The following is a 26,679-nucleotide window of genomic DNA, read 5'->3' as shown; positions in this document are numbered from 1 at the left end:
GCAATCGGGTGTGCTTCCTATACATTGTTTGTTTAAATAGGAAAACAAAAGTGCTGAAAACTAATAAATTTTGGCAGCTGAAAGAACTTTGCCAGATATGCTCATTTTCATCCTCACAAGGTATAATCACCTGGAAAACATTAAAAGCAGCTTTGAAGCTGACAAGCTTGCCTCGTATTTGTAGTTGTCATCCATTTACTGTTACTAATGAGTCTATGAAAAGGAAGGATTTTTATTGGCAGAAAAGTAAAGCACTTGGGGAGGAATTTCGAAAAAAGAAATCTGCCCAAACCATTGACTATAAAATTCCCAGGCAGCTGGGGTGTTATTTGGCCTACCAAGTGGCAAATAAAAAGCTCTGAAGGGGTTTGTGGCATTCACTGCCCTTCTGCTCAGGGGCTGCCAGCTTCAGTCATCATCTGCATTGCATGTCTAGGGGACAGTGGTGCAATGGGACATTTCCTTGTGGCACCAGGAAAGGAGGGCAAGGTGCTGCGTTGGGCAAGGGAGAACAATAGGGAAGTGCTCTTTTTGCTCAGGGGAGCGAAGGTTCCTTAGGAACATGAGAAGCTGTGTTCCACCCACATCAAACCATTGGTCCATCTAGCTCTGTATTGTCTACACTCTATGGTTTCAGACAGGCAGGAGACTTTCCCAACATGGAGATGCCAGGTATTGAATCTGGGACCTTCTGTGTGCAGAGAACACGCTGTACCACTGAGCTTTGGCCCTGTTGTGGAGGAGAGAGAAACAGGGAGCTGGGAGCTTCCTTGCGACAAGTCTTCTGTCTTTTCCAGGCCTGCATTGATGAGAACATGGAGGTGGTGGAATTTCTGGTGGCAAACGGAGCCGACGTGAACCAGGCTGACAATGAGGGCTGGACTCCGCTGCACGTTGCTGCTTCCTGCGGCTACATTGAGATTGCACAGTGAGTTTGGGGCTACAGGGGAGACCGCCTTCCAAAACCATGCCAGCTCACATATAACTTTATTGGCCTTGCGGTAGATAAACGCCTTTTGCCTGAAGTTATTACAGTAATAAATCCGCAGGCCGGTCTTTCAGTGCTTCTCACCTGGGGCTGAACGGCAGTCACAAAACCTGCGCCCTTCCCAACACAGGGTAGCCGGATGCAGAAGGGGACAGGGCTCCTGTCCAGATTAGCAGGTGCCAGTCATCATGCACACAACTATCTAAGGCGCAGGGGGAGGTTGCGGAAGCCTAGGGCAGCCCGCATTAGGCTTCATTTCTGAGTTGGTGGTCCTTTCTCCCCATCTGCATTTGAAAGGGAGGGAGGCTTACTGTCTGCAATCAGGAGGCAAGGGCGCAAAGGATTCCGGCGCTTGGCAACTGTCGCCCCACGAGACGGGCTTTTTTTGTGTGGTCTAATCCAGGGTTGCAGGGGTGGGGAGCTAAATGGGCCCATGGATCTGACCCTGGGCATCACTGTCTGGCCCAGATACCTCTTGGACCACGGTGCCAACATCGCTGCAGTGAACAGCGACGGGGACGTGCCATTGGACATTGCGGAGGCTGACAACATGGAGGCCTTACTGCGTTCGGAGATTGGGAAGAGAGGTAAGGAGAGAGCAGGCTGCCGCGCATGGTGTAGCTCTGCTTCCTCTAATGCTCTGTCCCTCTGTAGACCCTTTCGGGGCTTCACCAGGCTTCTCCAACCAGCCCTCCAGGTTGCTGGGTTTCCCCCCTTCCTTAGGGGTCGGTGCTGCAGAAAGATTATAGAATCAACTTTGCAGGTTTTCACACACACACCCAGACACTCAAATGGATTAATTAAATGGATCCTGGTTTACACCACAGGGTTGTAATATACGGCCCATCAAAATATTTTCAACTTGGATTATTTACTGCAGATAGAGCGAAACGACGACTTCCAAAACCTGTTAAGTTCTCTGGCTGGAACAGTTTAAAAATACAGTGTCTACTAAGATTATATTTGCACATATTTGCTTACTGTACATAATTTATTCTGCATCGAAACTCAGTGAAGGTTAAGGATGGGGAACCTGGGACTCCCCAGATGTTGCCAGACTGCAACTCCCATCATACCTGGCCATTGACCCATACTGCCTGGGGTTGATGGGAGTTGCAGTCCAGCCTCATCTGGAGGGCCACAGGTTCCCCATCCCTGAGCCGTATGTGTATGATGTAATTTTGCCCTCCACCCATAATTACATCATGCACAAATTCCTCAAAGCAATGATGACTACGTGTTTTTTTGGAAGAGGAAGGACTTTAAAAGTATCCAGTTGCTAGGATTCCTCGGCATCGTTAGGAGAAGACATATTTCTTCGCAGCTCTCTAGTGCGGCCGCAGCTGTTCAGATTCGTAGTCGTCGCCTTCTGGGCTCTCCCGTGATGCCTCCTTCTCCTTTTCAGGGATTGATGTAGAAGTAGCCAAGCGAGAGGAGGAGGAGGTGATGCTTCGTGACGCACGCCAGTGGATGAATGGTGGGAAAATCTCTGACGAGCCGCACCCCAAAACAGGGGCCACGGCCCTCCACGTGGCAGCTGCCAAAGGCTACATTGAGGTCATGAGGTGAGAGCCTGCTCCTCGATTCCCCCAGCCCTGAGGGACGTCCATTCTGAGCACATAAAACCCTTTGATAAATCCCCTTTTGGAGCAGGAAATGGGATCCCATGTCTCCCTCTCACAGTTTTAAGCTAGATGTTGAACGTCATAGAAGCACGTAGGTTTACAAAATGGCTGCCAACATCACACCTCAGGTTCCTATTTGCCTCAACAGGTTTGGGCACTTGCCGTACCCACTCTCCCAGCCCAGGTGGTTAGTTGCGCCACTTCTTCTGATTCCCCCCCCCCCCCCGTGCCTTGCCAAACATCCCCTGAGCAAAGGCGGGGCCTAGGGAAAAGCGTAGGCCAAGTCAGTGCCAGTCCCCACCCCAGCCTCCTGATGGTGACTCGGAGCCGATAAGAATCCAGGATATCGGCATCCTGCTCCCAGCCATCTTTCTTTGAACATTTGGACCCCTCCCCTCAAAAAAGAAGAAAAGAAAAAGAGTGGTGACCCCATGAGGTTTCCAGCAAGTTCCATCCACGCTGCTTCTCTAACTCACTCGCTCTTCCAAAAGTCCCAGTCTCCTGTCCCCCCTGTTCTCCCTGCCACGAGAACCTCAAATTCCTGGCCCTTAGATATGTACCTCACAGAAGAATTGAGGAGAATTCTTGTCCCTGGATAATTTGGGACCCTTGAGTTCTGTATCTCCCTTGGATCACTGTCCCCACCCCCACCCCCAGCCCTCACAGAAGACCCTGTAGCTCTTGTATCCAGCACCATCTTTGCTCTGTCCCATCCAGAGTCTGCCTTTCCCCTCTTTTGTCTATTAATATCTAGTTTTCCCATAAGGCACCCTGCCCGCAGTCCAGGAAACCCCTGACGGCTGCTTTCTCTTCCCCTGTTGCAGGCTGCTCTTGCAGGCTGGATATGACCCCAATGTGCAGGACAAAGACGGCTGGGCTCCCTTGCATGCGGCAGCCCACTGGGGAGTGGAGGAGGCCTGTCGCCTCCTGGCAGAGCACTTCTGCGACATGGAGGCACTCAACAACGTGGTGAGAGCAAAGGAGGTGGCTGGGGTGTGTGTGTGTGTGTGTGTGTGTGTGTGTGTGTGTGTGTTGCAGAACCCAGGCTTCTTGTGGCTCCAGTTAGAAGAGCCCACACAGCAGGGCTGGAGAGGACTTGGTGTTGCCCAAGGCATTGGAAAGGCCCTGCCAGTCCGAGTAGGTTGGCTGAGCTAAGTGGCCCAGCACTCCAGCCTGGTCTCAGGCAACTTCATATGTTTGCAACTGTTCTTGGTGCAGAGGGGTTTCTAGGACAGCAAAATGAGGACCGTCACCAGATTTTAAGGAAATTTTAATGGACTAGTGTCAAAGCATTCTGATGGGTCAGTTAATTGACTACATCTGTATACATTTTCTTTTGAATAAAAATATGGTTCTGAAGGAGGGGAAAACATCAGGTTGTTTTTAGATGGTGCGTTGTTTTAGATGGTGTCACAGCTGATACCGTTGTGGACGAGGCTTGCTCTCTTTCACAAGGTGAAGGGAAAATACCTTTTCTGAAATGCCATCTGCATTTTTTTTTATAATTGTGTCCTAAGCAGGTTGTTTAAAATAAATTAAAATGTTGCCTCTTAAGGTTACAGAGTTTTTTGTTTTATTTTTTAAAAAAGAAATAGATTATTATTCTGCGTTGTTCAGTTAAAGGTTTACAAAACCAAAACCCAAAGGGGGAAGAAGATGTGGGAGGCTGGAATTCTAAATCTGCTGACTGCAGCCACAAATAGAAGCTTGTGGATCCTGCAAAATGCTGGAGGAAGGACAGAGACCTGGAAAGGCTTGACTTGGTTGTGGAGTACGACAGAGGAGAACGTTTTGAAATGGCTGGGGATGTTTCTCCCATCTTCGAGGGTTTTTCCCCCCCTTAAGCTGTGAGAGGGTAGCCCCTTATTTCTCATTCCCCTCCCCTCTAGATTATTTTCTGAAAGGGCTACCCCCTTGCTTAGAACCAGAAGCTCTCCATTTGTACCTACCAAGGTGGGTTTATTTCCTCCCCTCATTGAAAACAGCAGCCAGTAATTCTAAGCAGGTGGGGAATCGAGTGTAACTCGTAGAAGCCCTGGATGTTGCTTTCTTCAGTGGGTGGATGGGCTTGGAGGAGGGAGGCAGGCAGGACAGGTGGCGAGTTGAAAGAAGATGCATCTACACCAGAGGGAAGCTGCTTCACCCACCATGTTTCCCAGTTTTATTCTGATGGCAAACCATGACGAAAGGAGCCCTTCTCAGCCCCAGCTGTTTCCTCCCCATCCTAGGGCCAGCGTCCCTGCGACCTTGCGGATGAGGATACTTTGGCTCTGCTCGAGGATCTCCAACGCAAGCAAATCGACGTGAGTGACTTTTCTTCTTACCCTTCTCTCCCCCCACCCCCGTGTGTGGCAGATACAACAGAATCAGGACTGTTGCCTAGGGTCTGTGCAGAAAGCGTGTGGAGCGTGGAGCCCTCGCTCTTGTGTGGAGCTAGACAGCGTTTGAACGCCTTGTTTCTGGAATGGGAGGGAAACCTTGCAGGTGCCAATTTGAGGAGTTGGGCTGAGGGAGGAGCTGCTTTGGGGGAAGCTTGCAAGACCCCTAGTCCCAAATAGAAGCTGCTTGTGCCCCGTCATTGCTGCTGTCAATCCCATTAAGAGGCGGTTGTATGGGTGGCATTGTGCTGTGTGCCTGCTTCACAAATGTCTCGTGCTAAAATCTGAGGTACAAAAAGGTGTCCCTGAGCCAAAAAACCCCAGCCTCTTGACCCTTTTCACAGGCGGGTCCTTGTGGCTCCCACCATCGGCAGTTAGTCAGGCAGCGACGGAGGAAGAAGCCATTTGCTTCTTCCTCCATCAGCTCCCTTAGGGCTGCTCACCTGGCACCTCACCTGATGAGTTTTAGGTGCCAGCTGAAGACATTTCATTTGCCCAGGTGCTTAATGAATAGTTGCAATTTATCTAGGACTCCCATCTTAACAGCTGTTGTTGTGTGTGTGTATATATATGTGTGTGTTTACATAGAAGCATGTACACACAAACAATATTTTAAGAGGTTGTGTGCTAATTCAGTAAACTTCAGGGGTAATTTTTCTCCTGCCCTCCCCATCACCCTTTATTGGGTGCATTAGGACAGACAAAAGTTTCTTGCAATGGTTGACTAGACTCATCCAGACCTGTGTAACCTTTGCAATTTTAAAAAGACCATAATTCAGCACCAAGTGGAGCTGATTTCTGTGTTGGCTATGTATATGGCATGCAAATGAAGCAGCAGCCTATATTTTCTTTGTGTAACTGTTTCCTCTCATCATGGGGGCATGGGTTAAATTTTTGTTCCCTTCCCAGAATTTTTTGTCGATTGACTTTTTTGAAATAAATAAAAATGCTTGAGGGGTGCAGGGGAGGCTCAGTCTTGGTTAATGTTATTTTACACGGCCTTCCTACCTTGTGCAGCATCAGCCACAAGAGCAGAAAGTAGAGAGGAATGGCAACGACTCCACAGGGCAGGAGGTCAGGGAGCGAGGCCAGTCCTGCCTGTCAGCTTAATTTGAGTTTCACCAGCCCAGGGCAGCGTTTCTGAAACCGCAGTGTGGGCCTCCTCGGAGCGGCGGCTGCTGGCGAAGCCCACACGCCTCCCTTTTCCAGTGCTCCCGGCAAAAACCTTCCGCGGCAAGAGAGGCTTGTTCCCAAGGGGATGGAAAGCAGCATGGGCTTCTCCCACCCGCCTGTCAGCTGCATGCTCTTTTTCCACCAGTGGACTGAAACCAGATCAGCCTCCAGGCCCTTTGGAAACCTTTTAAGGGCTTTCCTCCTTCCCTCTGGGAGTTTTCCTGTGAGAACCAATCTTGAGAGAGCCAGGTTGTAAGCCATAGAGAGGGAAAGAAGCCTTGGCACACAGGACACGTGAAGAAGCAAGGAGCTGGAGCAGCGTCCCAACAGGCAAAGGCCTGGAGCAGCCCTGACCCACCTGGCCCCTTCCAGGTGTTGTTGGAGGGCGCTGGCTGGGGATGATGGGAGTTGTAGTCCAACAGCACCTGGAAGGCACCAGATTGGCAAAGCCTGGCCTTAAAGCGTTTGGGGCGTTTTGATTTAGAGGGACATGGTGGAGGTTTCCAAAATCACGTGTGGCAAAGGCGAGAAGCCTGTGGTGCCCTCCTGGGTTTGTTGGGTCTCCCATCTCTTATCATCTCCAGGCAGCGTACCAGATTTGAGTCCAGGTTGATTCACAAGCTGCTTTGAGAGCCTTTTGCGGTTGTAGAGCAGAACATAAGTATTGTGTCACTGGTTTCACATCATGACGGCTGTCTATGCTGCCTCCACTTCCAGAGAACATAATGTAATACTGAATACTTGTGGCTGGGGGTGGGGGGGAAGGTTGCTGTCATTTCCTCTTCGTAGGCATCCCTGGAGCATCTGTCTGGTTGCTTCGGGAACATGAAAAGAGCCCTGCTTGATCAGACCAAAGGAACACCAGTGTCCACTCTTCTGATCCAGCAAGGCTCTTCCTGTATCCATGACCATCCCTGTGGTGGACCTTTCTTAGCTCCTAAGCCGTGCAAGAACTCTGCTCCTTCTCGGCTGCACTCAATGCAAATGCCAACTGTGGGCACATCAGCGCTTTATTTTCCCAAACACATCGCCCTCCCCCTTAAATTCAGCAGCAGCGTTTCAGCGTGATTCCCACAGACTGTTCAGTGCAGATCTCAGCCATTACTGCTCTTCTGCATTTGGCGGATCCCTTGAAGAAAGCAGAAGCTTTGGGGCAGTGCTCTTGCCCCAGGTATGTCTGCCCAGAAGGGCAGGTGCCATTGCCCTCTGCTCCCCTGGCAAAATCTGTTCATCATTACGAAGGTCACAGCCAAAGGGAATGAGAGCTTGACCCTCACCCCCCATCTCTCTCCCTAACCTTCAGCTACGCAGCAAGAAGGAAGCGCACCTGAAGCAGGCAGTGATTGACACCAGCTTGGAGCAGCCCCCATCGTACACGAGCAAGCACCGGAGGTGAGGTGTGGGCATGGGGGGCATTTGTCTCTTAGGTTCCCAACCTTTTAATGCCGCATTTCTGGTTCTAAAATCCACAGCTTCCACCCTTGTACCCAGCCGTCATTTCCCACGAGTTGGTAAAGGCCCTGGCTTGCAGCTCTGTCGGCTATCGGTTCTTTAATCTAGGATGCAGCTTATTATGGCTCAGCGGTATGGGAACAGGCGCATGTGAACCCCACGCCAAGTACACGTTGCAAAACGGGTTTAGAGAGAAGTCTTTATTTGGCGCACAGCAAGTTTGGCAGCCCGGTTTGCTGCAGAAGTGTTTACTGTTACAGACTGCAGACGTCAGGTTGGGCTATCCAACTGTTTTGTGGTTACAGACGTCGAGCCTGTACAAATTGCAAGTGTCTCCTGTCGTCCCACAAACATTAGCAGGGAAGCAAAGCCTCTCCTGTTAGCAGGAAGCATCGGCTCACTTGCCTCAAACTTGCGTTGGTTGGGCATTTCGTTACGAGACGTCACCAAGGCAACCTCGGTGGTTGTTTTCTAAAAGCAAGCCATGCGCTAGCTCGCGCATGTTCAGACATGGAGGCCATCTGCCAGCTCAGACACCTCTCCCCTGTGTGAAGTTACGAAGCGTGTGAAGTGCAAGGTTTGGGGGCGCAGCCTCCACGTTGCCCAGTGAGTTGTAGATACTCTTGTTGTTGCTTAGTCACATTGCAGGCCTGAGGATCAGAACAATCTCGATTTCCACTGATCTATCTGTCAGCCGCTGCGAGAGCTTTTTTGGCTGAAGAGCCGGAAAAGATTTAATACGGAAATACAGGTGTACAGCACTTCCAGGATTGGCACATAGGAGCAAGCCCTTAGGCTTAGGCTGGTTGGCAGCATCTTGCATGGTATGAAAGCCAAATTTCAGGAGAAATGGCATGTCATGTGCCTGAGTTGTCTGAGTTCTAGAGCAGCTGTTCATGCAAGAAACCAGTCTTCCCCTGCAGGGCAGCTGCCATGAGGCCACGCCTGGCCTAAACCAGTTCACCAGAGTATGCCAGCCCAGCCCAGGTAACCTCTTTCATCTCGAGATCTCCGCTTGAACCCGATCATAAATAGGGAAATGAGGGCTGTTGGAACGAAGCAGTTTTCAGTGTGGCTGAAGTTTGCAACCTTCCAATGGCTCCCATTGGCTCTGTCTGGGCAAACGAGCCATTGATGTAATTAACCATGGTGGGCTGAGCAACTTCACTTCTTTTAAAACGATCCACTTTCCTTTAACTCCCCGCATCTCCTCTCTGCTTCTTAGGAGCTCTGTGTGTCGCATGAGCAGCAAGGAGAAGATCTCTGTCCAGGACCAGTCAAAGGAGCGCAAGACCCTGGGGACCATTGCCGTCGGCGAGGAGGAGACCAGCTCTGCCTCGGAGGGGGAGGAGACGCCGCATTCCAATGGTAGGCGGAGCTACATGGTGGGCAATGGCCCTCATTGGCCCAGATCTCGGAAGGGTCTGGCACAGCCAATTAGATGCTAACTGCTTTCTCTCCTTTGGCAGAGGTGAAGGCCGCTCCCCCAACGGACAACAGTGCAGTGAATGGCGTCTCCGTGACCCCTGTCAGCCCTGTCTCCCCCAGTCCCATGGGGCAGAAGGTGAGGTTTTGCTCACCTGCACGAACCCTTAGCTTCTCCCTTAGGTGGAAAGGGGGGGGTTGGCACATCTCCATGCCTCACCCCCCCCCCGGTCACCTTTCACAGTGTAGGCCTGGGAGCTGCTGGACTCCTATCGAAATCCAGCTCTTAAGATTTGAGAGGTGACGAGCAGCAGGGCCTCTTAAAGAGACGTTTCCAGACACTTTTGCATTCATGGTGTTGGACTTGAGGCTGTAGGCCTCAGCTTACCCGTCTTGAGTAGTCACTTCACTAAGGGGTTCTCTTGGGAGGAGGGAGAATGAAGAGTGAAGGTAGTTAGGGCTTCTGTGTCCTGGGAACCAGGACTCAGAGTTTCTATGCAATCGGCTTTTCATGGGTCCTTGCATGAATGCTCCCCTCCCCTCTGGCACGCAACACTTGCTGAGTCCCCATTTATAACTTCTCCTGTCTTAACTCACCAACACCTTCATCTTGCATGCTTGATTAACCTGTCACCTCTCTTGCACCTACCCTGGGATGAGGCCAGAATAACCGTCGTCCTGTTTGGGACGCCAGCACAGGCGAGTCTGGTGATCTGATTGGCAGGTGGCTCTCCAAGAAGAAGCCTCCTAAATAAGTTGGCCGAGATGGTTGGGCCTTGGACACACGGACATTCTGGTGCCCGGTCGGCCATCCTTTCCACCGCATGCCATTTCTGCCTGCACTGTGTGAAATACGTCAGACTTTTGTGTTTTCTTTTTCTGCCTTTGTTTTCCTTTTCACATTTCCTCGTACGCTTTCCATCCGCTTCTGGCTTGCACCTCGTCCTGCTTCTTGCTTCCTTCCTTCCGCCTGCCCACTCCAGCCACAGTTTGCCTTCATCACCCCTGTTCTGCCCATCCCCAGCCCTCTGGGGCCTTCCATGTGGCGGCAAAGCTTGCGCAAAACAGGGATCATTCTGGTGCCCCAGAAGGAGCAAAAAGCTGCAGTGAGTGTCCCATGCAAGGAGGGGGTGTGGAGAGAATGTGCCATTGTGGGTGTCGTTTTCCCCATTAATGGTTTGGCACAATTGCCTCGTAAGCTGGTACCTTCCAGATGTTGGGCCACAATTCCCATCATTCCTGTTGGCGCTGTTGGCTGAGGCTCATGGGAGTTGGAAACCTGACTTCTGGACGGCACCAGCTTGGAGAAGGCTGGCATTGTGAGACCAAGGCCTTAAAAGAAGCTGAGCATTTTCTTGCCTGGTGAGTCACCACTGGTTGCGTGTTTTGAGAGCTGCTTTAATCAGATTATTGTGGCGGACCAGGCCCCACTCCTGGTTGGGAGGCTTTTGCAGGGGCCTTCAGTACCTCCAGTCCAAGCCACTGCCACATACAGCAAACACGTTCTCAGAGCACCAACTAGTGTGTATACAAGAAAGAGGTATTGGGAGACTGGAGGGAAACCTCAAGAAATTATTAGAGAGCCAGTGTGGTGTAGTGGTTAAGAGCGGTAGTCTCGTAATCTGGTGAACTGGGTTTGCGTCTCCGCTCCTCCACATGCAGCTGCTGGGTGACCCTGGGCCAGTCACACTTCTCTGAAGTCTCTCAGCCCCACTCAGCTCACAGAGTGTTTGTTGTGGGGGAGGAAGGGAAAGGAGAATGTTAGCCGCTTTGAGACTCCTTCAGGTAGTGATAAAGTGGGATATCAAATCCAAACTCTTCTTCAAATCCAAATTCTTGGGATGCAGGGGAACTGTGGCGGGGCGGGTGCTAAAAGTGCCCCAACAGTGGGCATGAAATGAGGACTGACAGTGGGGGGATGGGGTGGCATAGTTGGGGGAAACAACTGGGGTATCCTTGAAAGGGGCCTGACAGGCTGGCTGGAACCCTGGAACAGGAGGGTTCGAACCATGCAACGTTTTCTTGCAGGTCCCTTTTGTATTTCCTAAGGCAGATCCATTTGCTAGAAATGGGAGTACTTGGGATGACCATAGACCTTTAAAAATATGCCAGCGAAAAACCTGAAAGTGTCTTTTTGGCCACTGAGTGGAACTGGGCTAGGTGGGTGTTCAGTCTGATGTGTGCAGCAGGGGCAGCTGGTGCTTTGTGGTTTCCAGCGAGTGCAGGTGTGGGATTTTATTTTTATTGATGGAGAAGGGGGTTCCCCCTGCAGATATAAGATTGCTGATACTTGGGAAGAGAGAGAAAGAGGTAGAGGTTGAAAGTGAGCTGCTTGTGGCCTGTGGGATGGGGTGTTTGAGGACCAGGAGTCCGGTGGGCTATTCGGGGGCGGGGGGCAATACTAGGTTGGGGCAGAGGCTGCTGGGAACCTGGACACAGAGAGCAGCACGGCTCGGCCTGAGCCTGCCTGAGTGGGACGGGGAAGCCTGGCCACCAAGCCAAAGGCTTCCTGCGAAGGGAGGCGATGCGGAATGTGTTCCTGAAAGGGCTGCGGTCCAAGCCTTCCTCAGCAGGGAAGCCGATGCAAACTTCTCAAAGCTCAGCAACTTCCTGACCAGCTTTCAATGCTCCATTCTGCCAAGGCAGCTTTCCAGGCCTGCTCACCTGCCATGAACTCTGCTCTGAAAGCTTTCCAAGATTCCCCAGGGCGGATGCATTATGATGTGGCTCTTGACGGTCCTCCTCATTAAAAGCGTTGGCTGCTCTGCTTTGGAATGCCCAGTCAGCAAGAGCCGCCGGGGGCGGGGAGGGAGAGAGGGGGAGCTCAGGGCAGCCTCATTTTGAGAGAGGCCCCCCAAGTGCATGGAGGTGGGGGGGTGGCCCCTGGCATGGCATTTGTTGCAGCCCTGATACACACATCCCCCTCCCTGCCCCACATGCCATGTTGGACTTTGATGCTAAATATCCATATGCACCCTTCCTTGTTGCAACCTTGAGTGAAGCATTGCTTGTTAGCACTCCCAAGAATGTCATTATGCAGAGGAGAGAGCCTCCATAGCTTGTCTGTTTAATAGAAGCTGTTCCACAGTTCTGGCCAGATCTCTCTTGTGAATGTGGTGGGAAAGCTACAGAGCTGCATCCACCCAGCGGAGCCAAAATCCAGTCCTTTAACCTACTTCCATGCCAAGACTTTGGCCTGGAACATGCAGAGCAATAACAAAACGTCTCTTGAGCATGTGCAGGGTGGCTTTCTCCCAGCAATCTTGGCAGCATGCAAATCTTTTTGAGGTGAGGATTCCAGGGAGTTGGCGGTTTTGACCTTCCCTGTAGTGCCTCTTGTTTGGGGAAATCAATGCTGGGCACTTGCTTTTAAATCTGTCTTCCTGTAGAGACAATCCCAGGAGGCCTGGCTCTCCCCTAGTTGGCTGCACAGCACCCCAAACTCTGGCCATGCCTCTGTTGCATAGGTGTTGCTTCCTTCCCAAGGTCTGGTCAGGAGGTCTGGTCTCCCAGCTCTTGTCTGCACCCTGCTGAGCCCTCTTTTCTTGATTTAGGACTCATAACATCCTTCATCTCCACCCTAGTCCTTCTCCTAGATCAGAGTTTCCCAAACTTGGGTCTTCAGCTTTTTGGGGGGCTACAATTCCATTCATCCCTAGCTAGCAGGACCAGTGGTCAGGGATTATGGGAATCGGCGTAGGAAGAGGGGTACTCGGGGCCCCGCACTGCCCGAAACGGCAACGTGGGGCTTGCATCCACCAGGCGGACTCCGTGGACAGCTCGCCACACTGCCCCCCTGGGCAGCTCCCCCCCCCCCACTGCTCTAGGTACCGGAGCAGCTAGCTACACCCTGATGGGAATTGTAGTCCAAATACAACTGGAGGCCCAAGTCTGGGAAACCCTGTTCTAGATAATTGAGAGCCCCGTTCTCTAGCAGTGCTTGCTTGCTGTCCAAGGAGCCGTCGGGTTCTGTGCAAAGGATCCCCACATAGCCCTGCCTGGTTATTCCCTGCCTGTCCGCTCCTAACTCCATTGTCCCGAGTTTCTCAAGTTCCCTCCATCCATCCTGACTCCCCTTCCTTCCTCTTCTCCCCACTTCCTCTGTCTCTTTTCTCCTCCCCTCCCACCCCAACAGTTCTCTGGAGGCTCCAGCCGCACCATGGAGCCAGAGGACACGGCAGCTCCTGCCATCTGGAAGCAGAGCCTACGGAAGACCAGCAGCTTTGGGGTGCTGCAGGATGCAAAGCTGGAGGAGGAGGCAGCTGCCAAGGAGGGCAGTGGCATCAAGCGGTCGGCATCCAGCCCCAGGCTTGATACGGAGGAAAAGGTAAGCTGTGCCGTTGCAATACCTGAGTTGAGTAACTTGGGGGGGGGCAGCATTTCAATTCAGCTTGGCAGCATTGGATTGGAGCAGAAGCAAAGATCTTTCCATTTGCTATGATGAGGCACTGATGGAGCACTTTAAGGCTCTGTTAGGTGCAATTAAGATTCATTCTGTTTCTTTCCACCAATTGGCCTCCTAAGCAGTTTATGGTTTGGGTTGTTTTTCTTTTAAGGGTGAGATTAGATTTAAAACAGTGTCAAGTAAGATAAGAAGGAAACCAGCAACAGACAAAACAGTGCAGTAGACAGCAACTGAAAATTACCAAGCAGTCTCGGGTTGTATCTCATCTGGCAGATTGAGAAAGCACGACAAGACTTACCCTAAAAATGGAAGAATATGTAACAGGCAGATGTTTGGGGAGGACATTTCATCATCAGGACAGGGGTGGGGGCACCCAGAGCAGGGCAGCTGCTGACAACCTCAGTGCACACACAGGTGCATACAAGAGAATTTCTGTTTGTACATTGCGTATCCCTAGCAACATCTTGTGATACAGGCAGGCTTGTGTGCATTCCATTTGCTTTCTCTCACTTGGAATTTAGCTTTTGGTGTTCATTTTCTTAATGTTTAAAAATAGTAAGCTGCTAGCCCTTAGGGCTGCACAGGTATTCCTGAAAGCATTTTGGAGAAACCACAGCTGGAGGAGGGCAGGTGGGTCTTCCAGGGATCCGAAGGCAGAGTCTTCTGCATAGGACACCGCTAACAGAAGCAGTATTAAGTTATAGGAAGCAAGCAAATAAGTAGAAGCCATAACCCAGTGGTAGAGCATATGCGTTTGCGTGTGGAGAGTTCACTCTCTTAGCATCTCTGCTTGGATAAATGGATCTTGGGAAGCAGAGCTTGGAAAGTCCTCTGTCTTGAGGCCTTGGGAAGTCTCTGCCAATGAGAGGAGAAGATACGGACGAGAAGGACCAATGTCTTGGCTCATTGTAAAGCAGCCTCATTGGCTCACCTTTTGCCTCTTTTGGATATCATGGCATAGCACTTGAATTAACCTTGATGTGGGTAAAGATAGATTCTTCTAGTGCTCTGGTTTAACTCTTAAAGCTTGCAGGCAGCTTCAGAAATAGCCTCTGCACATGCTCAGAGGCGTTGGCTGTGGGATCGCCCACATAACGGCTGAGCACCTGTAAGCTGAGCGACTGTTTTCTCTGAACAAGTGCAGAATGCCTTTTTTGTCTCCTTCAGCCAGCCTAAATATTTCTGGAGTCTTAAACAGATACGGCTTCTGAGCTGGGGAGACAAACACACCTTGTATTGTAACTTAAACACCAGGGCAAAATTGAAAGGAGGCCAGAGAGTTCCAGAAGAGGGGAGGCTTTTTTCTGACCTTCTCCCCAGTTTCCATCTCAAGAATTAGCTGCCTTATGGGAAGAGAGCCTGCAGTTGTGCAGGACCCCTCATTCCAGCTGGGTGGCTTCTCAAAAGGGGATTTCAAGGCGTGTGGGGTTCTGCCACGAGTGTAGCCTCTTCTTTGCCCTCTTCTCTTTCTCTTTCTTTCTTTCTCTCTCCCTCCCTCCTTCCTCCCCTCTCCTCCTGACCCCAACCCATCACTGCCTGTTACACCTGCAGCAAGACATCCGGGAGCTCTTACGGAAGTGGAACAAGAACCCCATTGGCCCAGGGTTAGCCAATAGGAGCACAGCTTCTGAGCCAGCGGGTGATGCGGTAGGAGCCTCTGCCCATTAGAGGGTGTGGCTGATTACCTTGCTTGCTTGCTAGACAGCTTGTTGCATTTGGGGGGGGGTAGGCGTGTGGGGCTTAGTTTGAGAGCCATGGGTTTGTGCGGGATGGAATTCCCTTGGGCAGGGATCCCCCCTACCGGGGTCAATTGGGGACAATAAAAATCTTATCCGGAAAGCCCTTTTCCGTTCCGTCCTTTGGTATGGTTTTCCTCTTAACTCTGCCCTCTGCCCTCGCTCCCTTGTTTCTTTGACCTTTCTCTTGTCTCTGCCACAGCTACTCGTAAGCGTCGCTGCCGTGTTAGGCATCGGGCTCAGTGCTGCTCTCTGGTAGAGCAGTGCCTCTGGTATCCGTCAAGAAAGTCATGAAGCATCGCTTTAGACAGCCAGAGCTTGTGGTATCTGGCCAAAAGCACAGTCCAAGCTTCCCAGGTCTCCAGCTGGCTTCTGAGCTGCTCCCCCTCTTGGGCAGAACGTGAATTCACAGTGTTAACAGTAACAGCACACAGGGATTCCCCCTCATTCCCTCTTTCCCCCCTTTTTTACAGAGCAAAGAGCCACGCCTGGCCCGCGTAACTCCGACCCCGACTCGGCGGATATTTGCCCTCCCAGACACGGAGCCCCACCGGGATCCCAGGCGAGCGTGAGTAATCAACCGGCGGCAAGCCAACGTGTAGCACTGACCGTTGTCAGGGAGACACTCCGGTGTGAAGCTCTCTGCACGCCGGGATGGATCTTCCCTTCTGTTTCATCCTCACATGCTACCCTGGGCGTTAGAAAGAAATGTGATGAAAAGGAACAAGCTGAGCTGGTAGTAAGGCATTCTGCCCTTGACTCTGGAGGAGTGCAAGAGGAATACAGGCCATGTTCCTTTTTGTATTCCTCTCTGCGCTCTGGAGACAGGAGCAATGTGTAATCCCTTCCTGAACCGGGTCGCCTTTGGACGTCATTGGGCTTCCTGCTCCCATCAGCCCCAGCCAGCGTGGCAAGAATCAGGGGATGATGGGAGTTGTAGTTCAGAGACCTCTGATGGGCTCTAGGTTGGGAGACATAAGATTAAACCATGGAAGCCTCGTTGCCAGGTCAGCTGGGATGAGCCTGGAGTTGGGTTCACCTGAGAGAGAAGTGTGGTATGAAGCAAGGCTCACTTGTAGAATCGAGACAGATAGGAGGGGGAGCAGGGGAGCCTCCGGGAATTGCTGCTGCCTGACCTTCCTGCAAGCCCCACTCACCTTACTGGTGGGTAAGAGCATGGGCCGCGTTCCTTGGGTACTCAGTTTCTTGGGCGGATGTGAACTCTGTTGTCTGTCTTCAACACAGCTCTTATCTTACCTTTTCCTTATCTTGTTTTCATTTCTCTTTCACCATCTGTAATTTGGGGCTGCTGACAGTAGTGTCCAAAGTGACAAAAGGTCTGAAGTGGATTTTAAGGGTGCTTGGGTTATTTAATTATTTCATAGAACACTCTTCCTAAAGTTTATCACTGAGCACAAATGGTTGGCGGGGGGGGGGCAGCATAGACTTCGAAGGAGGAGTTCTGAGACTGAGTATCTTTAAATAGAAGTCGGGTTGCTTTGGGAATGTAGCTATGTCTTCCCTTGCCCATAAGACAGGATTAATTAAAGATTTGCCTTGCTGCAGTGGTGGCGAATAAAATACTAACATTAAAAATAATTTGTGCATCAGGCATGCTGTATATAGCCATTTCAAAGGAGGACCAGCCAGTGAGGAAAAGCCTCTGCGGTCAATTCTAAGTGGTTTGTGGCTCATACAAGCAAAAGCCTGTACCAGGGGTGGGGGCTTAACTCACAAGGGAGACCCCTGGGTCACAGCAGGAGTTCTAGGTAACCATGGGGTTGTTGGGAGTGCAAGCGAAAGGCCTTTTCAGGGACCTCCTCTGAACACACTCTCTTCCGCGTGCTGTCTCTCTTTCTCCCTCTTTCCTTTCTCTCCTCCCTCCCTCCCTGCAGAAACTTAGAAGGTGGCCTTCAGATGAAGATAGACACAGCCCTTGCCCCACACCAGCCCCCTTCTTCCACTGCCATCAGCTCTGGCATGGATCCCCGGGACCGCCGAAGGTGAGGGTTGGGGGGGCCCGGGGCAGGCAGACTACGGAAAGCAATTAGGGTCACGATAGACGGGCTCGTCTCTGTATCCAAGGAGCGGGGTTTCCTTGTTGATGCGGCACAGGCCGGTTCTCTGCTGCTTCTCTTGTTTCTATATAATCTTTCCTTTTCTGTTGACTCTTCATCACTGTTACGACGGCAGCCACATCTTGGTGCCGGGGGGGGGGGGAGCAGTGCTTGCTCACCACCTGCTTTTGCTGCCTCTGATGTTGTAGAGTTGGGAGGGGGCTGAGGGTCATCTAGTCCAACCCCCTACAGTACAGGAATCTCAACACATACCCCCCATACAATTTGAAACCATACCAGTCCCTGATTCTTGCAATCGTGCTAGCAGTGCATGGAGTGTTAGGGGAGGGGTAGTATCTCTGGTGGGGGACACGTCATTCTCCTTCAGGGGTAGTTTGTCCCCCTTTGGTCCCCACCCTGCACTCTGCTCTCACCGTGTGGCTCCTAGAAGCTAGGAGTGAGCTTATCTACGAGGCATCTGACCTGTCTCAGAGCATTCTGTGCCCAGTTGGGCAGGCTGAAAAGGGCATCAGAGGGAGGGCAGGCTTGCATTTTCCCACTCCACAGTCAAGAAGGTTGGGAGGAAACTACCAGGGTAGGCAAAGGGACATGCCTAGCATTGCAGTCGTACCTTGGAAGTCAAAACGAAATCCGTTCGACTTCCAAAATGTTCGGAAACCAAAGCGTGGCTTCTGATTGTCTGCAGGAAGGTCCTGCAGCCAATCGGAAGCTGCAGGACCCGTTTCGGACGTTTGGGTTCCAAAGAACGTTCACAAACCGGATCACTCACTTCCAGGTTTGCAGCATTCGGGAGCCAAAACGTCCGGGTACCAAGACGTTTGGGATCCAAAGTACGACTGTAGTAGTAGTAGTAGTAATAATAATAATAATAATAATAATAATAATAATAATAATACCATTTGCACCCCACCCATCGGACTGGGTTGCCCCAGCCATTCTGGGTGGCTTCCAGCATATATAAAAACATAGCAAAACATTAAACCTTAAACAGCTTCCCTATAAAGGGCTGCCTTCAGAGGTTTCCTGTTATATAATTTACCCATCTCCTTAACATCTGATGAGAGGGCTTTCCCCAGGGTGGGTTCCACTACCGAGAAGGCCCTCTGCCTGGTTGCATAGTGCTTCCTTCCCATTACTGAAGCAACCAGCCAGGGCACAGGCTCTGAGGTGGTTGGCAAGTAAGAAAGGGGAGGCCCCTTGGAGCAACGGAAGGGGCACGAAGAGAAAGCCTTGTAAATGGTGCCCAAACCCTCCGTTCCTCTGCCAGGTCGTACCAGACGCCCGTGCGGGACGAAGAGTCAGAGTCCCAGAGGAAGGCCCGTTCAAGGCTCATGAGGCAGTCCAGGCGTTCCACGCAGGTAGGTGTTGGTGCAGGTCATGGTGGTTCAAGCGTGGAGGTACCACTAAGCAGACCGGAAGAGGGGATGGTCGGGAATAAGGGAACACACTTGTCTGGCCTAGCTCAGAGACTTAGCAAGGAACTCTTGCTGTGTTGTGCCAGCATCAGCCTCTAGGTGGCGGGGTGGTTCTCTGTTTGGCACATGGTTTTCATGTGTCTTTCCTTCTCTTCTCACTTAAGGGTGTCACCCTCACGGATCTGAAGGAGGCTGAGAAGACCATGGGCCGGGCTGGGGACTCCAGAGCAGCCCCGGAGCAGCGAAACAAGGAGGACGAGAAGCATGACAAAGATGGAGAGCAGCAGTCCCAGGAGACTACGGTAGAGATGGCAGGAGGCATAGGGGCTCTGGTGGGGTGGAAGGCATGGAAGCCAAGCCAGTGGAGGAACTTCTGGCTTGCTCAGAGGGAACCACGATAGGTGTATCTATTCCGAGGCTATTGCTCTGATCTTGGGTGATTAGAATTGTTACCTGCCTTTCAGGATACAGATCTTCCCAATACAGGTAAAATCAGGCTAGGTCATGGCAGGCATTGTGTGTGGTATCCACTTCCAACCTTTGTGACAGGTGCTGGGTTATTTCTATCCATCAGACTGCACAGTGTGGGTTCCTTGTCTGCACTGGGTTGGGTGAGAGCCTGCTGTGTTTTTGCATGGTGCAGTGGCGCCCATCACCCAGTCTGTTTCACTCATTCCTTGCTTTCGTTTGGCCCTCCGCTAATTGGTGCCCTGTTCCCTTGCACCCACGTGCAGCCTATGTGTAATCTATCTCCCTTCTTGCTTTTCCCCTGATCCTAACCCTGCTGCCTCATGCAGGACTCTTCTAGGAGATTCCGGCTTCCGAGTTCAGAAGGTTCTTCGGTTTATACTGTGAATCCGTTAGTGGTGAATTCGCAGCCCAGAAAAGGTAACAACTTTTGCGCCCTCTTTCCCTTTCTGTTTTTCAACTCCCTCATTTGGCATGTTTAGCTTTGGGCCTCTAGGAACTTCTGTACTACTGCAAATTTCTTCTAAACCTTCCACAATCTCTCCTGAGCTCCATTGCTGATATTGTGACATATTCAGTCTACTGGCATGCAAGGACCTGAGCTCAGCTGCATGTCTTTTTCTGTCCGCGCCGCAGTCTCAGAAGCCGAGGATACCAGCTCAGAGGCAGATTCGGATCTACGGAACAGACTCGCCATCAGGGACCGCAGGAAAGGCCGACGGCTCGTCTCCAGACTGGGAGAGAACTCGGAGGTGAATGCGGCAGTGGACTTAGTCGGGGCTGTTGCGCTGAAATGAGGGCAGAGTTTCAGGACCATCTGTATGAGGCTTTGTGCCATTCTGTCGTTGAGAACGCAGCAGCTGCCTTGTACAAGCACCCAAGTTGTCTGCACAGACAATTTAGGGCAGACCTTAACCCCCCCCAACTTCTCTCCCCCCCCCCTTTAGGGTGAGGATGATGAAGACAGCGAGCAAGTCAACAATGAAGATCCATCAGGACATGGCAGGTAGATTCCTCTTTGGGATCCAGCACTTCAAACTGGGGTGTGGAGAAGGGGCTTAGGAGGGTAGGTTGACTCACAAGTTGCTGCCTGCCTGCCTGCCTGCTGATGCTTCTTAGTACTCGTGCCATTCATATTGTAAGGTAAAGGTAAAGGGACCCCTGACCATTAGGTCCAGTCATGACCGACTCTGGGGTTGCAGCGCTCATCTCGCTCTATAGGCCGAGGGAGCCGGCGTACAGCTTCCGGGTCATGTGGCCAGCATGACTAAGCCGCTTCTGGCAAACCAGAGCAGCCCATGGAAACGCCGTTTGCCTTCCTGCCGGAGCGGTACCTATTTATCTACTTGTACTTTGATGTGCTTTTGAACTGCTAGGTTGGCAGGAGCAGGGACCGAGCAACGGGAGCTCACCCCATCGCAGGGATTCGAACCGCCGACCTTCTGATCGGCAAGTCCTAGGCTCTGTGGTTTCACCCACAGCGCCACCTGCATCCCAATTCATATTGTAGAAAGACATTAATGCTGGCCTCAAGAGGATGGTGGGGTTTTTTAACGGTGACCCAAAATAGTGCAAGATCCAATAGTCTTAATATGCAAATTTCAACACGAGGTTTTGCTTATGTCCCAATCCTTGTGCCTTAACTTTCAGACCATTCTTAAAGTTATATACTGCCCACCTGGATTGCAGTGTGAGGAGCCACCCGAGGGGTGATATCCCATAATATTGGTCCCCCTTTTCTTTTTCAGCGAACACCTAAACAGCGTCCTGTCAAACCGGACAGCTCCCTACAGCTGCCAAAGACAGAACAGCAATTTGGGCTGCAAAGAGGAACCTGATCACTATTACAAGAAAGTTAGTTGTTTTGTTTATGTTTTCATTTCAGGCATTTATACCCCACCCTCTGGCCTAAAAGGGTCTTGGAGCAACTTACAGAAATCAGTACTAAGATTTCTTAAAACGTCATGACACACAAGGAAAAAGGAATGGGAGGGAGGAGGGAGCACAAGTTCTATATCAACTCACATGATTGGAAGTTGGGGCTCTTGGGTTGAAGGGATATGGGTGGGAAAGGGATTCATAGGGATCTCAGTACCTTATTCGGTTTATTTTACCGTGTGTGTCTGTGTGTGTGACCCTAAGCTGTATGAAGATCTCGTGATCGAGAATGAAAAACTGAAGGAGCAGCTACAAGAAGCACAGCTACAGCTGACGCAGATCAAGCTGGAGCTGGAAAGAGTGACCCAGGTAGGGAACCGGGCAGAGCAGAAGCTTCTCGGCTGGGTGGCAGCTGGGACACAGTGGGGACATGAAGAGCAACAGGCAGCTCTGCGATGGATGTGGTGTGTTTTATATGTACCTGGTTTCCATGCGTACCTATTGAGATACAGCGTTATTGAGATAAGGGGCGTGTTGAATTTTTCAAATCCCAACAGTGAGGGGTGCTAAAAAGTTGTAACATGACCTGGGAATTCAAAAGACATTTTAGTTAAATTAATATAATTTAGTTTAGCTTGGTAATTAAAATGTGTGTAAAATTCCATATAAATCATTAAAAATGATTGCCACATACTTGGAAGTTGTTGTTGTTATTATCATTATTAATTAATGTAGCATTACCTGACATTTTCAGAAGGTAAAATTTAAATCCTTTGGTTTCCTGAAAGCAGTTTATGTGCTCCTTCATCCCGTGCTGCCTCCCGCCCCCATTTTTAACACAGTCTTTGAAGGGGGTAGAATTTTTGTTTAATACAGGCATCCCCAAACTCGGCCCTCCATATGTTTTTTGAGACTACAACTCCCATCATCCCTAGCTAACAGGACCAGTGGTCAGGGATGATGGGAATTGTAGTCCCAAAAAATCTGGAGGGCCAAGTTTGGGGGTGCCTGATTTAATAGATAAACAAACCCCCTCTCCCCCTCAAAGGTTGGGAGCTTCATTGTGTTGGGTACCTTATGTTGTGTGTTTTGTTTCGTTGTTCACCCACAGAGGCAAGAGCGTTTCGCCGAGCGGCCGGCTCTCCTAGAGCTGGAGAGATTTGTAAGTACCTATTTTTGCCTCTCTTTTTCTTCCCTTGCCGAGTGTTAAGGATTCTGCTGCTACAAACAAACTGAATTGCAAGACATGTTTGATGCCTTCCGCTGGAGAAGCCTGGGAACGAGCCCAGCTCTTTGATAGTCACAGGAAGGGAAACTATACTAGCGTGAATCCCTCTGCTGCCCCCTGTGGGCCCGGAGGGGTTATCCTTTCGTTCTTTAGCGGAGTGGGGGGGTAGATGCAGGTGTACCCCAGGGGTTTCTGAGATTCTTATAAAGTATGCTTTGGTGTGTCGACCTTGGTCTTACCCAGCCAGATGCTTCTTATGATCTTAAGCAAGAGTGTATGTTCAGGATCACTTAAAAGTAGGTTAGTTACTGCTAACCTGTAAAGAGCTTCGTAAAGCTAACACACACACAATACAGATGGTACCTGACCCCGGTCAGGCTGGCAAAAATGTATAAAAACTAGTGATGTCTGATGGAGATACAACAATGGGGCAGGAACCTTTCCACATATGTGGTGAGAGTGCAAAGAGAGAGTGGGATTCTGGGAAAATATAACGAACTGAAAAAGATGTTTTGATTTTCATTTGAAAAAAAACCAGAATCCTTTCTCCTAGGTATCATGTCAGAGGAAATAAAAAGAACGGTCAGACCAATCTTTATGTATGCAATTACGACGGCAGGGTTATTGATTGCCAAAAATTGGAAAAGTAGCAGCGTCCCAACTAAAACAGACTGGTTATCTAAAATGATGGAATACTTCCATATTGCCGAACTAACAGGGAGGATAAGATGAGATACGGTACAAAAAGTGAATAAGGAGTGGGCTATCTTTAAGGAATACATCAAAATTTATGTGGAAAAAGCAGAATTTCTAACAGATATTGAGTGAATCCAGAAAATGATTAGAGCGAAAGGAGAGTAAAGTCAATATAGAAGAAGAGATTAAAGAAATAATGAAATGCGTTTAAGCTAGTTGGAAAAATAAAGTAGCGTAACAAGAACAGCTGGAAGTCAGGTCACTTGGTGGGTGTCCGTGTGGGGTAGGTGTGTAGGTATGTTGACATGTACAGTATAAAGGTAAAGGGACCCCTGACCATTAGGTCCAGTCGTGATCGACTCTGGGGTTGCGGCGCTCATCTCACTTTATTGGCCGAGGGAGCCGGCGTACAGCTTCCGGATCATGTGGCCAGCATGACTAAGCCGCTTCTGGCGAACCAGAGCAGCGCACGGAAACGCCGTTTACCTTCCCGCCAGAGCGGTACCTATTTATCTACTTGCACTTTGATGTGCTTTCGAACTGCTAGGTTGGCAGGAATGTACAGTATAGGTAGGTATTATATAGAGTAATGTAGGTATGTTTTATGTTATGAAAATAAGGTAGTGTGTTGTGTATGTGTAAATGTGTATGTATGTGTTTTATATGTTAATAAATTTTATATTAAAAAATAAAAAATAACGCACACACATAGGTGGCATTTTAGGACACACAAGAGTGAAGTCAGCCCACTTCTGGCCTGAAGGGACTGACTTTCCCTAAATACATTCTTGGAGCTCCCCTGCCCCCTTTCCCATTATCCTCACCTTTGCCTCTTCTCCCTCCAGGAACGCCGAGCTTTGGAGAGGAAAGCAGCAGAGCTAGAGGAAGAATTGAAGGTAATTCCCACCGGGTTGTATCAGCCGTCAGGTCTCATCCTGGAGTTTGACGGAGAGAAGCTGTGGCTTGGTCGGGGAGGGTGGAGGATTTTACCGGTGGCACAGGTTTTGTCTTACTCGTCTTCTCTCTTGCAGGCTCTTTCGGATTTGAAGGCAGACAACCAGCGTCTCAAAGACGAAAACGCCGCTCTAATCCGTGTGATCAGCAAACTCTCCAAGTGACCGCTGCTGCCACCGCCCCCCGACGCCTCCCCCCCCGGGGGGGGGACGCAGGGGCCTTATTCCGCACCCCACCTCCTTGTGAACCAGATCCTCAATCGGAACAGGAGACATAACGCAAGGATAGGGGTGGCCAACTCCCTCTTTCCCACTCAAAACACTCCAAACGTGGGGGATTCTGAGCCTCAGCCAATCAGACACCCATCATCCATTGTTTTACACAGAGGGGCCAAGTTTTTCTCACCAGATGTGATGTCTCCAATCCAATGTCCTCCCCATCCCCTCTCCCCCCCCCTCCTCCTCTCCAGAGACAGTATTTATTTTGTGGCTTCCTTTTAAAAGTGATGCTAGTTGCTTGTTGCTTTTCCTTTAACGAACAAAGGGAGAGGGAATGACGGGAGCCAGTCTTTCTGGGGGCTCAAGAGGAGCGAGGGGGCCTTGAGGTCGTTCTCCTGACACCAGGCAAATAAGCGTTTGCTTTACAGGTTGGGAAGTTTTTTGAGGCTGTGGGCAAAGTCGAGTTAACAGGGGTTCCCTGTTAGGGGTCATCGGTGTTGCTCGCAGCTTTGGCCCCATAGCTCTGCAGCTCAGGAGGACCGCTATCTCAAGGCTGCATAAGGGAAAGGGTGGCGGGACTCAATCCAAGCACCCACTCACATCCTGCCGAAGCAAACCAGTGCATTTGACAATTGGGTGAGTTCTCCCAAGAGGGCAGCAGAGTTGAAGGTGGCAGACGGGTTTTAGAGCCGAGGCTGGCAGCTGGCCTGGAAGTCGGAGAACTTGAGCAGACGAGTTTAAAAATGGGATGTGGTAGCCCTGGGTGTGTGGGTGTGTGTATGTGCATGTACGAGAGCGAGAAAGAGAAGCGCCTTAGCACTGTTTAATCAGCGGGGAATTGTGGGTAACGATTGGGGTTTTTTTAATGGTCTTTTGGGGTTGGCTGCCACTCTCTGGAGCCCGACGGACAGGAGAGTTCTGCAGTGGCCTTAATTTAGGAGCCGAGATAGTATTGCCTGTGAAGATGAGGCTATTAAGTGCCATAGCTTGGGGTTGGGGGAGACAGCTGCAGGGGTGGGGCTACATGGGGAGGGTCTGGATCTCTGCTCCTGTTCTTCACTTCCCTCAGCATCTCGATTTTTCAGGTGCGAGTGTGGCTTGGTCCCTTCTTGGAAACTCCAGTGTCCTATAGCGTCCAGCCTGGCTCTGAAAGATGCTTCCAGTGTTCCCTTGCCTGAATCTGAGGCCGAATCCCAGGGAGACGGTCTCATTCCCCTTCCTGCTGTCTGGACAGTGCCCCCGTCCCCACAGCCTTCTGCCAACGCCCAGTCCCGCTGTGAGGATCTCCTAGACGTCTATAACCCTGGGCTGTGCAATGGACAGCATTGGCCGTACAAGTCCACATTTGTCATTGTCCCATTTGCCAGCTACTCCACTCTTCCTCCTCCTCTTCCAGGACCTGTGCCTCCTTGACCTCTCGTATTCCGGTTTGTTGGATTCTGCCGCCGCCGCTTTCCTAGAGGATGCATTGGGGTGGGGGGGTGTCCATTTACATGGCTCTCCTCCATCCCTCTTCCTGCACGCACACAATCAAATATTTTCAATGTTAAAACTGAGGGCTAGAAGTACTTCCAAGTGAAACTGAGGGCTAGAAGTAATTCCAAGAGAAACGGGTCCAAAGTACTACCCTGAAAATCCTGTCTGTGTGTGTGTGTGTGTTGTTTTTTTCCTGCGCTATCATGAGCCAAGATTTCCTCCGCCAAAATAAATAAGTCCCTTCTTTTCTACCATGTCACCCCTTTCTCTTTTCTTCGCCCACCCCTTTTTATTTTTATTTTTTTTCTCTCTCTCTCTCCCTCCACCTGCCCTGATCTGTGAACTCCCCCTCCCCAAACATATCTGTACATAACAGAAGTATTTTCTATATGGTTGCATCGCCAAGAAAAAAAAACAAGAAAAAAATGCAGAAAAACTTAAATGTGCAATATCGCATGAGTATTTTTTTTCCAAAGAAGTCTCTATATTGTACTTGTTTATTCAGCAGCTCAGCTGCATATGTTTTAAAGAACAGGGAATTGAAATTACCGTGTTGAATATAATTAAAAATAAAAAAGATTGCTCCTTAGATGTGTTCGTTTCTTTTAACATGTCAATGTACATGGTTTTGGTTGGTATAGTGCGGCCTTCCTCAACCTGCTGCTTTTCAAATGTTTGGATTACAATTCCATCAGCCCCAACCAGCACAATGGGAATTGTAGTCCAGAATTTCTGGAAGGCTGTTTTAGTGGATAATGCGTGTTGGATTTGGTTCTAATTCTTCCTTAAGTCCTAACTCTTCAAGCAGTCACTATCCACACATAGCCCACCTGGTAGAAAAGGGCTTGTTTAATCTGTTTTTAATGGATCGTTAACTTTACAGGGATTGTGGGTTCAACAAACCCAGATAGATGTGTCAATGACTCTTCACTGTGTTGGCTAAATAGAGCCAGCTCTATTCAAAAGACTGGATGTTGCTGGATCCCAGTTGCTGTGGAGCAACAGTAATAGTAATAATAATAATTTATTATTTGTACCCTGACTAGTAGCGGAGGGCTGTTTCTTGTGCCCTGCCTCGGCTTTCCA

The 26,679-nt window shown here is 50.3% G+C and overlaps 1 protein-coding gene across 4 annotated transcripts in view; it reads left to right on the top strand.

Annotated features, from left to right (window-relative positions):
• PPP1R12C (protein phosphatase 1 regulatory subunit 12C) overlaps window positions 1–26,182 on the top strand; it is a 40,544-nt gene extending 14,362 nt beyond the window's left edge. The window contains exons 2-23 of one of the 4 annotated variants that reach the window (XM_080976130.1): window positions 798–928; window positions 1,457–1,575; window positions 2,394–2,553; window positions 3,438–3,582; window positions 4,842–4,916; window positions 7,468–7,556; window positions 8,842–8,984; window positions 9,086–9,180; window positions 13,177–13,368; window positions 14,998–15,093; window positions 15,656–15,750; window positions 17,078–17,185; window positions 18,528–18,618; window positions 18,840–18,977; window positions 19,473–19,563; window positions 19,780–19,895; window positions 20,091–20,149; window positions 20,892–20,997; window positions 21,286–21,390; window positions 22,133–22,183; window positions 23,791–23,841; window positions 23,977–26,182. In XM_080976130.1, the coding sequence (XP_080832256.1) occupies window positions 798–928; window positions 1,457–1,575; window positions 2,394–2,553; window positions 3,438–3,582; window positions 4,842–4,916; window positions 7,468–7,556; window positions 8,842–8,984; window positions 9,086–9,180; window positions 13,177–13,368; window positions 14,998–15,093; window positions 15,656–15,750; window positions 17,078–17,185; window positions 18,528–18,618; window positions 18,840–18,977; window positions 19,473–19,563; window positions 19,780–19,895; window positions 20,091–20,149; window positions 20,892–20,997; window positions 21,286–21,390; window positions 22,133–22,183; window positions 23,791–23,841; window positions 23,977–24,063 (2,343 nt within the window). In that variant the 3' untranslated portion in view covers window positions 24,064–26,182. The remainder of the gene's footprint in view (window positions 1–797; window positions 929–1,456; window positions 1,576–2,393; window positions 2,554–3,437; window positions 3,583–4,841; window positions 4,917–7,467; window positions 7,557–8,841; window positions 8,985–9,085; window positions 9,181–13,176; window positions 13,369–14,997; window positions 15,094–15,655; window positions 15,751–17,077; window positions 17,186–18,527; window positions 18,619–18,839; window positions 18,978–19,472; window positions 19,564–19,779; window positions 19,896–20,090; window positions 20,150–20,891; window positions 20,998–21,285; window positions 21,391–22,132; window positions 22,184–23,790; window positions 23,842–23,976) is intronic. The other 3 variants (XM_080976131.1, XM_080976132.1, XM_080976133.1) reach the window with 3 other exon arrangements.
• Window positions 26,183–26,679: the final 497 nt, after the last annotated feature.

The sequence above is a fragment of the Podarcis pityusensis genome, assembly GCF_964106645.2.
Source record: "Podarcis pityusensis genome assembly, chromosome: 13".
NCBI lineage: Eukaryota > Metazoa > Chordata > Lepidosauria > Squamata > Lacertidae > Podarcis > Podarcis pityusensis.
Note: the sequence above shows the minus strand (reverse complement) of the source record. Positions and strands in the feature narration are given on the sequence as shown.